Consider the following 13,198-nt stretch of genomic DNA (forward strand, 5'->3'; position numbering starts at 1 on the left):
TTATGAATTCAGTCATGTTTGCAGCCCTCTGCCTGAGACGCAGCGTGAGAGACATCGGTGTATCTCATTTCAGTCCGACAGGATTTCAGATTCAATTAACTCCATCGTGCAGCACCACCTCTCCTCTCTCACACTCTCACACACACACACACACACACACACACACACACACAGCCTCCCCGTGCTTCAAGGTCTATCTCGGAGCACTGCGTGATCATTCTAAACCTAATTACTTCAGGGCTGTCTGATGGAGGCCCAGTGCTGCCCAATCACATTTGCATCGAGTGGCCAAAAGCAGAGGAAATTCGGCCGGACAGACAGACCCCCCCCCCCCCTCCATGCCTGAAAGGGCCATCTCTCATTCTCGCATGGTGGCTGACGTCGCGGAGCATCCTCTCCTCCCCCTCCTTGATCCCATCACTCAGCCTCTCCCCGACGTCTAAATGCTTCACCCCCGCCAGAAATTGACAGTGACATCCAATTTTTCCCCGACACCACACACAAAGCTGTGCTGGCCTTAACCTGGCGTAGAGAAGAGTTTTTGTTGTTTTACTGTTTTCATCTCCCGTCACTGTGACAGTGGCGCTAATCTTCTCAGTGGGGGACTTAGTTGTTTGTTGTTTGGACCCCGCTGAGCCTCTTTGGGACATGATTGGCAAGAGAATAATGGGATGGCACACCCAAAGGAGGTTTTTTTTTGTGTGTGAGGGAGTTTGGAGTTCACCTCCCTCCCACAAAAATGACCCCTTTAAAATCCTGGTGTCTCGCACCAGCTATGAAGACGCGGCGGGAGAGTTCTTCTCAAAAGGTGTTTTTCCCCCGGAGTTGAAGAAGCTGACCCCCTCTAGTGCCCTCGGCGACATGATATTTCTTTTAGCTCTGCAGGCATTTCAAGGTGATATTGAGGGATGACTTTGCACTTGGCGAAGCTGCCAAAAGCTGCCAAAGCTCAATACTGAGTTCTCTCTGAAATATTCATCTATGACAGGGGACATGTGTGGCTCAAAGGGAAGTCAAAGGGAGGTCAAAGGTCCCTATGCACAGGAAGTCACTTTGTTTTCTCATGTGATTACAGTATCTTTTGCTGCGTTTCTTGTATCCCTTCCTCCATTCCAGTCGTACAAGCTCAGGCTTGATGCTGCGCCCTGTGCCTGCCTGCCTTAACTACCCCAGCACAGACACTATGATGAGTGGGGCAGAGCAAAAGAACAATTATCATTTTCTCTCAGATTACATTCAGCAGATGTCAGGGCCCACATGTGGAGGCAGCTAATTGCCGTCTTCAAATCAACTGTGGCATAATACTATGAGCATATGCGAGCCTTGTGTGTGTGTGTGTGCGGCAGAAGGTGGAGGGGGAGAATGGCTGCGTTGCACAGTGTGTGTGTTGATCCATCAGGCACGCCCTTGGTCACTGTGTGTGTGGTATCCATAGTCGAAGTCCATTACAATACAGGAAACATGCATGCAAACATACTCCAGTGCTCCCAGCGTGCTTCCACACCGCCTAAGAATAGTAGAGATTGAAGGACGGAAAGCATCCCTCCACTCCAGCTTTCACCGCATTCCTCTCCACTCCTCACCCCTCTCTCCCGCCGCCCCGCGTCCCTCCCGTGTTGCCTTGAGTGGGGCTGCATCTGGAGGGAGGAGGAGATAGAGGGTGGGCGGGTGAGGAGACGGGGGGGGGGGGGGGGGGTGCACGGCTGTCACGCTGAGCTGCAGTGTCGGCTGATGGCTCGGCGTGCCACTGAGTGGTGTGGAGGGTGGGAGTGGGGGGGGGGGGGGGGGGGGGGGGGGGGGGGGGAAGGCTAACTGTGTGTGTGTGTGTGTGTGTGCGTGCGGGTGAGGAGGCACCAGGGACAAAGGGTGATGCCAGAACCCATTAACACATCTTTTCATCTGTATACACACATGCAAACATGCATTGTGCATGCACACTAAATTTAATGAACCTCAAACACACACACACACACACACACACACACACACACACACACACACACACACACACACACACACAAAATGTACAAAATGGCCTGCGATCCTCGACCCTCCCTACAGGCAGAGGCCCGATGCCGTGACTGCTGCTGTGAAAAGCTCCCTTCTCCTCTTATTCCTCCTTTTGCTTTCCTTTTCATCCTCTCCCACTCTCCCTTGGTGCCCCAGTTCACTCCAGTGCACACGCTCCCTCTCTCCTTCCACCCTCACCCAATCCACCCCCCACCTCTCTGGCCCCCTCGTTCCCTCGTCCTAACCCTGTCTTCCATATTTCGCAGCCTTCACTCGCTCGTCTCCTTCACGCTACTGTACTTTTCCTACATGGTATGATGCCTTTCCCCTTGCTCTTGTGAAATACACACAAAAATATTTAGATATAGAAATATGAATGCAAAAATATACAGAAGATGGACTGCAAAAATTAACATTTAAAAGATGAACTTCCACTTTGTTTCGACAATCAAGCACTCGACTCTAATAATAAATGACCCAGGATGGGTCACGCACACACATACACATATCAATAGATGGAGATGAGGCTTTGATGGAGGAGGTCAGTCAGTCACAGAGCAGATAAACACCTCATTAGGCGTGTTGGAAGAGAGTCTGGCAGGCCGGGCCGGGACGTCAGTGTCTGCTAACGCAGCCCAGGGCAAGGCTCCCGACATATAAACAAACCTGATAGGATCAGAAAGTAATGATCACATGTTATCTACTGGAGAGGACATGAATAATCACATATAATGGACCACTAGATGCAGACATGGACACAGTGATGATTGCGTGCAACAGACATCCTTGAAATAACAATGATGTCAAGCTGCCCAAGGCTGGTTTTTTGTCCTATGCATGCATGCCCATTGCTACCCATTCATGAGATTATAAGCTATTCATTACTGGGTGGTACCGTATACCCTATACCAGGAGTTCTGCCTTCCTATAGGCAGTACAGCAGGAATCCAGAGAGGCAGTGGAACCGGGGCTCTGCACTGCAGTTTCTTTGCTTCTGGGCTTTAGGCAGTCAATTTTCTTTCCATCACGCACTCGCGCACTTTTAGTCATTCTTGCACTCACAGTATTTATCTCACAGTTGTGCCCCCCCCATCCTCCCTCTCTCTCTCCTTTTATTAGGCCATCCTCCTTTCCCCTGCCACTGATGTTAATGCATTCCCAATCAGCCTGTCCATTAAGCAGACGTACACTACGCATTCATCAGGCCGTCCAAAGGCCTGCATGCAAATGAGAGCAAATTGCAGTGCGCTGCAAGCTCCTTGAAATCTCCTTAGTGGGAGAACGTGAGTGCGAGACATGCATGGTGTGAGAGATGCCGGAAAAAGGGAGTGCCTGCCCGTCCGTTTTATGCAAATGTCTGCCACGGAGACGAGCATTGCAAAGGATTAACCCGATCAGGATGCCCTTTTGATGTTTTGATGCAATGATGAGACACTTGCATGTAAAACTTGCCGATGTAAAGTCTCTCCGTGGTTCAAAAGAGAGTTACTGTCAGCCGAACCCCTTTTCTATGTGCAGGAAAAACTTCTCCATTCTGAAATCACTGTCAAACTTTTGCTCGAAACACTAAAAGTGCGAAACGCAACAGATCTTTCACTTTTATTTCCCTCTCCTCCCTATTGACCGCGAGGCATTTCACATCACTTCATTTTGGTTCTTTACAACAAAAAAAAAAAAAAAGTTTGTTATTGTATCCAGTGGGACGCTTTCATTCTCACCTCGGCTCCTTGCCATCTCTAACTTTCTAAACCTGAACAGGAAGAGACAAGGACAGCCTAGATGTGTGGGTGTGCTGTCGCAGTTCTAGGGTAGACATTTGTTTGAGGTACCAACAAGGAGTAGGAGTAGCGGAGAGAAGGAGAGACAAAGCTGGAGTGCCGGAGAGTCATGCCGGTTCAAAGGCTGCCTCTTTCCATTCAGGAGGCGCAGGGCCTGGCGTTAAATGCATGGAGCAGGGTGAGGAGGGGGGGGGAGTGTCAGCGAGGCCCACCGCGTGCCAACTCTTAAGTGGCCGTGGCACTCAAAGATAATGAAGAACGATGATGAGGCCGAGGAGGGCACGCCGAGGGCCCCACATGCACAGTTAAAATCACCCGGCAGCCACCTATCGGGCCGAGCGCACACTCGAAAAAAAGGGTTTGCCAACGGCGCTGATTGCATGTCACAGAGTGTCAAACCTGTGGCTCAAATTTCCACTCTCCTTTACCAACCCTGCACACCTCCCCTCTGTGTGCACTCCTGTGAACATGTGTGCGTCTCCACATACGTGTGCGACGGAATGTGAGCCTGTATGTTGCCATTGTGCATTTTACACCACAGGATGCAAAAAAAAAAAAAAAAAAAACTCACGAGAACGAAAGATAATAGAAGGGAAGATAAGTTCCCCGCATTCCTCAGTCGTGACCTCGAAACACACTTGTCGTCTTTATTGTTCATTACCGAGCCGCGCGCCGCGATACGCTAACTAATCCCATTAAACTAATCCACATGAAAACAACTCACGGCACGATAACGGCACCGCCTCCACCGTTAATTTATGCTATATCCAAATGTGCACGGAATTGAAATAATGAATGCGACTCCCCCACTGATTTCCTCGTGGCAGAGACACTGGATGGATACCCGCGGGATGTTTATTTTCATCCACAGTCTCTTTGCACATGTCTCATTGTATTGTCCAAGGATGGTCCAAAGTCACGATACACCGGGTAAAGAAGTTGTTTTTGTGTTTCAGTCCTCAAAGACAGAGGAAGTGTTTTCCAAGCTGGGAGACAAACATACAACCACGAAATGTGTCAGCAGCGGTATAACCGGTTCACATTTGCCTCCAACTTCCTGGCGTATGAGACGTGATAACACAACGCTGAAGACCGACAGCTGGCAATCATCGGCATTAAATCTTTTTTTTTTTTTTCACTGATAAATATCTGAAGGATGTTGAGAGCAGAATCATGCCCCCTGTCGTGGTCTCCCGAGGTAGTCTGCCTCTAAAATCTTGCAAACGCATGATGAGACGGCCACTGAGAATACCAGCCAGGGGCAACAAATCCAACCTGCAGTCGATTTTATCCTCTTTAAAGGTCTTTTATCTCCTGAAACAAGCCACAGCCCCCACATTAGCACCCGTACGGGCCCTGAACATTGTCTGCTGGTTAACAAAATTGCGCGGCGTGTTTGGATAGGAGGAGCGCACACATGGGATTTTGAATAAAACATGTTGCCCTTATTAAAAATAATCTGGCTCAAAAGTGCCAGAGGCCCTCGAGGTCGATAACTCCCCCTCCCCTCCGTCTCCTTCCCTCCACCTCACAGGGTTCAAGGAGAGGGGTCCCTGATTAGCACTTGCAACATCCAGAGAATGCATTCAAATTCTGAGTGATCCAGTGGTGAGCGCGTTGAGTGGAATTAAATAAAGCAGATAGCGTTTAGCGCTCGGGGCGACGCAGGGGATGGGTTTTCGCATTTTGAGCTCCGACTCGTTCCTACCTGAACATCTCGCCCAGGCCCTTCAGCACGCCTTTCTTGGCTTTGCTCTTGTCCTTCTCCCTCTCTTTGTCCCTTTCGGGTTTCTTCTTCTCCTTCCCCGCGACCTTGTCCCGATCCCCCTGCCTGTCATCTTTGGAGGGGTTGCCGTTCAGCCCGGGTCCCGCATTGAGGTCGCCGCTGGTGGACATCGACTCGCGACCTGATCTGGAGCTTCCCTCGGTGTCCTCGTCCACTGGAGGGAGGAGATAAGGGAGAGGAGAGGGTGTTTAATATAGATATTGAGAGGGAGAGGGAGCGGCACACTCACACAAACGCGGGGATATAGAGAAATGAAATGGAAGTCGATAAAGCCAGACACTTTCACTTTAACTTCCACTTGACTCCTTGTGGATCACAGAAGCTGCATTTGAACTCAGCACACAACAACACTTCTTTTTATATCAGTTACAAAGCGTCACTTCTTTCATCAGACGAACCATTAAAAGAAAAACTGTGTCCCACAAGGTACCGCGGCTTTGAACAAAACACACGCGCCTCATTACAGCTGAATATATTTACATTGTTCACCCTTTGAGATTCCAGTTGAATATTTTTACACTCAGCTGGAAGCCTCTGGTTATTTCATATGTGTACATTTCACACAGCTCACAAGAGAACTGTCTTTTTTTTTTTACCCCTTTTCTGTTGCGTTTCATGAGAAGATGATGGAAACTGTGACGATCGTCGTGTGAATATGCTTCTTAATTTACGTCTCGACTAATTTGAATCCAGACTTCAAATTGAAACCGAACTCCTTAGGTGATGCAGGGTTGATTAAACCCAAAGTTTCCATCACATCTAATCAGAACTGATGTGCAAAATGTAATTAATCTGTCAGTAATTATACATTTAAATAATCTTGAAAAAAGGCTCCCAGGGATCTTAATTGCAAATGTGGTGCACATCTCAGTCGGCGTAGCTCCCGTCTGTGCTGCATCTCTGGCTCGGAGGCGTGAGGTAGATGTCCTTCAGATTACAATTTATTACAGACCTGCGTGTCGGCGTCTAAGTTGTGCCTTTGATGGAAGAGAACTGGTGAGGAAAGACGAGTGAGGGACCATGATGGATTTAAGGTACACGGGATGAGACAGGAGGGTGGAGCGGCTGGATTCACATTTCAAGGGACAGTTTGGTTTGCTTTCTCTTGTGATCTGTGGAGTTATCAGCTATACGAGGCGCCGTACGGCACGGATACAGAGCTTAAACCTGCTCAATTATGCAATTCACTGTCGCACGCAGCCCCTCCCTTCCTTTTCTCCCACCTCCACAAATTTGGGAGCAGGTTCAGCGTATCACTTTTATCACTCAATCGGCTGCCTGCTTATCATTCACTTAAGAGCAGCTGCAGCTGTGAGCTGTATCCGGCTATTTGAATGACTGAGATTAGCAGGAGTGCTAATGCTTCTACTGCTGAATGATACCAAGCTGCAGATAACATGCTAAACATTGTAATCCAGACCGTCCCACGGGGCAGCGGCCATGTGTGCTCGTGGGTGTGAACGCACGGGCATGTGTGTGTGTGTGTGTGTGTGTGTGTGTATTTGTTTGTGGCAAGTACAGACTGTATAAAAGAAGTGGACACCCACTGGCTTGAGGACTGCTGTTTTGAAGCCTGGAGGTTGGCTTTCTGGCTGTTGTCATTTTGTTTTTTGGCCGACCCAGGAGTGACACAAGAGGGTGGAGTACAACCAAACGCGGAATAAGACATTTTAGGCGACCAAAACGTTGCAATTAACTTTCATGAACTGAAATCACACCATGAAAGGGTTAAAGTTTAAAGTTCTAAAATACAAATAACTTCCAGACCGGCTGTGGTAGAGACCAGTCAATAACAAGGTAGCCCCGCATACCCTGCATTATGATCTATTTGACTCTAAATGGACCATCATTTACTAAATGAACATCATGCTGTATTGAAGAAGACTTGACACTAGAGATTGAGACCATGAACACATGTTTACAGTGTTTTCTGAGGTAATAAATCAAGAGAGAACTAGGGTCATTTTCTCATAGACTTCTATACAATCGGACTCCTGCTGGCCATTAGAATGAATGTAAGTTTAAGGCACTTCCGCACTGCCCTCACTTTTCAGAAACAGAGGATGCTCTCTGGTGGCAGGTTCTTTACAGAGATGCAAAGGCCTCTTATTGAGTTATAGGGGATGCCGAGCAATAGGGAAAACATCATTTAAATGGAATTTTGTCCTTTTTTCCATTTTCTATTTGACAGGAAACAAAGCGATCTCCAATCAAAAAACATACAAAATAATTTAAAACCGGACATCAATGGAAATAAAAAGACTTGGCTGACAACATGACGGCAGAAGCATTGATGAAAGCATCAGGAGACTGAAAGACAATTTGCAGAGACAGACAACCACAGGAAACCTTTTCTCACTTTGGTGATACTCTCCCATTAAACCCTGCTTCAAACACCAAGGACGTTTAAGCTGGCCTGTCAGCAAAGGTTATGACAGACAAGTTAAATTGCCAGTCTTAAAAAGAAGGGATTTTTGCTCAGCAGAGCATATTTTTTTCTTTCTTTTTTTTTTTCTTTCCTCAAACGATGCAACACAAAGTAGCACAAGGGAAAGTGCATTTTTTCCCCCAGAGGGATATCTGGTGGGGACACATTTTCTTTAGGTGATGCCACATTCTTATTTTATGTAAATAAAAGTCTGGGAGCAGAGGAAGGCAGCGGCTTATCTGTCAACTTTGACTATTAACCTCAGTGACGAGCACGGACCGGCTGCTTTTATCTAAATTGAAAAACAGAGTTATTTGAATATCATGGGGGAAGAATGCAATATACCACGGCAGGGGAAATCGCTTGCTTTCCCCATTTTTCTTTGCCGAGATAAGACCGTATTTAGTGGCTTGCCGACAGAGCTTATGAGAACAAAGCGTTGCAGGGAAATAATTCCCTCTTTTTCAAATGTCCACCCCCCCCCAGCTCTTTTAATGGAATCCTTTAATGGTGAATGGAAATGTATATCTGGTGATTACTCTTGTGGTGTTGCAGTGTTATTACCTGTCACCAAACGTAAGACGGCTGTCTCTCCATCCCCGTGTCTTTTTGTCATCAGACACCGAGCGGGGATGGATACGTTCACACAAACGGAAAGTGGCACGCCGCTCTCCTTTCTAATGTCGTCTTTATAGTTTCGAATAAAGAATATTAATTCTGGTTTCAATCCCAGTCAGGTACGGCGGGAGAACTAATGTGAGGAATCCTGGCAAAGTTGTACAGCGTCATGTGCCAAAACAAGTTGGCCACAGACTGAAGCAAAGACATGCATTTCATTTATAATCTTTGTGAATGCGATTACGTGACATTGAGATATTACGTGTAAAATGGATGCGATAGCAGCCAGACTTATGTGGGTAAACAGTAGAATGTTCCCCTCGCGTGCATGCTTGTTTAAAAACAATGCACTTAAGAGAATGTATGCTCCTGGGAAAACATGCTGCCACAGTCTCTGACAATTTCACTCAACATGAACTCTGTGAATAATAATGTGTGTAACCTAGACGCTTATTGCAGTTGTGCATTATGACAAACAAACACACACACACACACACACACACACACACACACATTCATCTCTCCAGCAAAAGGGGATCCCTAACCTAGTTTACTTGGGGGTAAATCCTGCCGTTCTAAAAAAAAAAAGGCTCCGGGGAGGCATTATTAAGTTGGCCTACATTACACTGGCTGTATTTCTTTGTAATGATCTTCTAATATCCTCTATTGTACATTATATACTGACCCACATTATTCTGGATCACCGCTATGAATAAATAGAGAAAACTTTTGCATGAGCAACTTATGTCCAAACACTCACACGTCTCAGCGCTGTTCTCCTCTTCTGCCGCAGTGACGCCAGGTTTCTCGTACGATTTGTCGATGGCAGCCCGGAAGCTCTCATTGCAGCCGCGGCCCCTGGCGATGCGCGAGCGCGCCCTCTTAACGTTGACGTCGCCGTTCAGCGTGGCCTCGGCGACGGCCGTCTGGAGGCTTTCAAGGGAGCTGGACTTTGTCAGGCCCAGCGAGGGTCCGAGGATCTGTTCTGCGGCACCTGTGGGAAGAGGAAGTGGCGTCAGTGAGGCCCGCAGACCATTAGCGCGTGACTCTAACTCCCCCAAAAGGCGACCCCGAAGCCATCATCCCCGAGCTGATTGCGTGTCGATGAATCATTCACGTGTTGCTGGTTTCATATGGGATGAAGGTGTGAGACTGGCAATTAACATGAAAAACAAAGGATGCCATTGCCTGGCCAATGAAGTGTGTGGAATGAGAACAGAGTATTATATCTTCACTGAGACACTTTCCCGTTGAGAATTATAATTCAAGCTTTGTCCTCGTGTCTGCACGGTTAAATTACGTGGCTGAAACATAATGCATATAAATGGGGCAATATCAAAGACAGCAATGTACCGCAGCACCACGGCAATCGCAGTGTTACACCAAACTATTATAAGTTCCCCAAATGTTTAGAGAGAGTGTAAACTATTTACAAAGCGAGAAACCCATGGCACCTTTCCAACACATTGCAATCATATCAACTGCACATAGCAACACAATACACACTTTAGTATGAGCATGAGGGGCTGTTATGGCTTGAAATAGGTTTGCGAAGGAGCTAATTGGAGTAGCTCACATATATCATACTTGTAAGACAACGTATCTCCTCAGAAGGACAGACACGGAGCTGATGGATAAGCTAGTAGACCAGCTGTGTGGAAAGCAAAGTGAATGCTGAACAGTCAACCTCTTCAACACTGTTGCCAGGCCCCGGACTGCTTGTAATTATTTTTCCGATTCTTGCCAGGGGTTTGTTTAGGGTGTGTAAGTGGAGCGCGTCGCAGGTATTGGTATTTCATTTTGTCAAGGAGCGTCCGTCAGTTCCCCCGGAGCTCTTCGCTTACCCGCCGCTTGGTAAACAAGCAGCCTGGTTGATTTTCTGTCCCCTTTATTCTGCCTCGACTCAGCGCGCGCAGCAAGCGGCTGTCGAAGGTAACAAGATGGATTTCTGAGTATGTGCAGGTGAGGCCTTGTTGGGGCGTAAACGTCTGCGGAGGAAACCATCAGTAATAATGGATAAACTGTTGATTCAATTACTCCGGCGGCCTCGCTGACTCTCTGAGGGCGCAGCACATGTCGTTGGAGTCTGGACAGAGCCGCATTGTATCTTTACGACTCCCCGTAGGCCATGTAGACCCTCCGCATGCAGCCAGTGTGTGCTAGTGTTTCCACTGTGGCTTCGTGTGGTGTAAATAAACGTCTCCTGCAGCTCTTCCTGTTGGGTTTTCGTTGCACATTTTGCTATACGGTCTTGTCTTTACCCCTTACGGAATAGAACACACACATTCAGACAGCGGGTGTATATGTTTGCATGTGTGTGGGACTCCGCAATAAGGCCCATTGACACAAACTGCACACACTTCAATGTAAGCTACCGTCAACAAGATCCTCCGCGTGTTTAAAGTGGCCTAAATGAGATGTGACCCACCGCTGCTGGGCTGCCACAGCGGGTCTTTGGATGGAGGGCTGCAAAGCTAAACACGGATTAGGCAAAGAAAACAAACCTCCATCACTGAAAAGAAAACACTTTGTGACCGTTGTTTGGAGTACTCCCCTCTGAAATACATTTGTTTTAGGGTATGAGAGACGGAGGCAGGATGGGAAGAAACATGTGGCTGTGTAGATACACAAAGGTCACAAAAGCAGGGTGTGAATGAGTTAAGGGCTTAAGAAGGAAGAGGGTAAACTAGCCGCAGCGTGCACAAATGCACACAAGCTGCCGCGGTTATCACAATTTCACCAGTGGCGGCGGGTCTCTTGTGTTGGCCGAACCCCTTTGCTATTCTGTTCTTGATCCCTTAACCAAGCAAACCTGCAGCAGCTCAGCCGTGATTAGCCAGCTATCTGCGTTTCACAGTTCAAACACAGTATCTAGCCAGCTCCTTGCAGAGGACAAACGTAGGGAAGAGCAGAGATTGATTTCTTATTTCAATCATCTTGTCATTTTAAGGAAACTGAAAGTTTTTAATACTACTTCCTGGATCGTCAGGGTCAAAAGGACAACCCTCTTCCTGCCACGTTTGCTAGCAGTGCACCTTTACTGAGAGTGTGAGTGCTTCTCTATCATCCGTGGTGGCTATAGATCTTGTGTCAAAGAAGGCGGATAGGCTAAAAGGTCAGCTGTTAGCCTGTGGTGTTGGGTTTCCAGACTGGTAAACGGACAGTTGTGTCTTTAACGCACCATTTTACCTTCCTTTTTGCTAATGTTAATACAATTGCCAAATCCCAAGAGAACCTGGACTCAATCCTGAAAGTGCCATTCGAAATAAATGAACACCAATCCTATAATGCTGCATCCCATTTAGTGGGAAGAGCCTTCAGGCTGCATTGGACAGTAAAATGAAACTTTACTGTGTGCTACAAATATCCAGGGGGTTAAAAGCTCTCTGGCTGCGGGACAAGAGGATTCATTTTACTGCTTAGTTCCTCCGAAGAGGTGGGCCATTTCTGATTACTACGACAAATTTTAATGCCAGGAAAGCATGAATAGCCTTGCAAGACCCGGCGAACGCAAGTAAAACTCATGTAATTCATATGTTCAGAGGGAGTAATCTCATCACGGGAAGGACAAGAGAGGACAGTCTAAAGAGAAAAAACACATTATGAGGAAACATAGGCGCTGATTCAAGCTAGCAGGAAAAAATTTTCTCATACTTTGTGGATAAAACTCAATCAACCCAGCGCAAATGCCATGTCAATTTCAGTTTTTTGGAAGCTTACGCGTAAAGCCTGCCAACAGTGGACACGCAGAAGCCAGGGTGCATGTTTGACACAATGGGATTGCAAGTTAGAGCCGCAGAGGATGCAACAGTTCAAGGGAACACAAATGACATCTGCTGTAATCGGGAACGGGGAATAATCCTCCCACTCGGTATCCCGCGCCGCGATCCCCGCCGCCATTGTTTCTAGGCGCCGCGGCAAGCGACTGAGAGGAGCGGAGAGACAAAGAGAACGGGCGAGCGAGGCAAAGGGAGGGAGTTTGCCCATAGACCCCGGCTGCCTCGAACCTGCCTTTGTTTTCCCCAGAAGCAGTCGCGGCTCTCCTGGGAGAGTTTGACGGACAGCTCTCTGTATGCCAGTCTATTATGTGATTCCTATCACACAACAGAAGCCTCGGTGCTCTGCTCCTCATCTCCCTCTTATTCAGAGGGATGAAAATACATATTCCCCCATCGCATGCAGACACAAGTTTGTCACTCCCCACACGTCCGGAGGACAAATGAAAATCATCAAAATGAAATACACAAAAAAAGGAAAAAGACAATCAAACCAAATAGGGGGAGAGTGCACCTGGAATTTTGTCATGGCCGACGTGCTGTGTTCCTTAGCCAGATTAAGGGCAAGGACAGTTAATTGGAGAAGATCCATTGCCATTAAACGTTAAAGGGGAGGTATGGCAAACTCCATGAATAAATCAGCAGCGGTTATTACAGGAACAGGAGCCCATAGTATAATTAGAGCAGCTAAAACTATGCTCTCCAGCCATTATTCACCACGGGCCCTTGCATGTAAAGATCTGTGTACAGACAGGGGTTCCATTACACATAATTTATTCAGAGAGCCAGGGCTTTAAGCAGG

At 47.4% G+C, this 13,198-nt stretch overlaps 1 protein-coding gene across 1 annotated transcript in view; it reads right to left on the reverse strand.

Annotated features, from left to right (window-relative positions):
* Window positions 1–13,198, reverse strand: part of LOC142971873 (partitioning defective 3 homolog) — a 301,306-nt gene that overhangs the window by 92,271 nt on the left and 195,837 nt on the right. The window contains exons 18-19 of the mRNA XM_076112603.1: window positions 9,381–9,614; window positions 5,497–5,728 (exon numbers count right to left, since the gene is read on the reverse strand). Of these exons, the coding sequence (XP_075968718.1) occupies window positions 5,497–5,728; window positions 9,381–9,614 (466 nt within the window). The remainder of the gene's footprint in view (window positions 1–5,496; window positions 5,729–9,380; window positions 9,615–13,198) is intronic.

This window comes from Anarhichas minor, unplaced genomic scaffold, assembly GCF_050575085.1.
Source record: "Anarhichas minor isolate MPS153535 unplaced genomic scaffold, ASM5057508v1 ptg000050l, whole genome shotgun sequence".
NCBI classification, from domain to species: domain Eukaryota; kingdom Metazoa; phylum Chordata; class Actinopteri; order Perciformes; family Anarhichadidae; genus Anarhichas; species Anarhichas minor.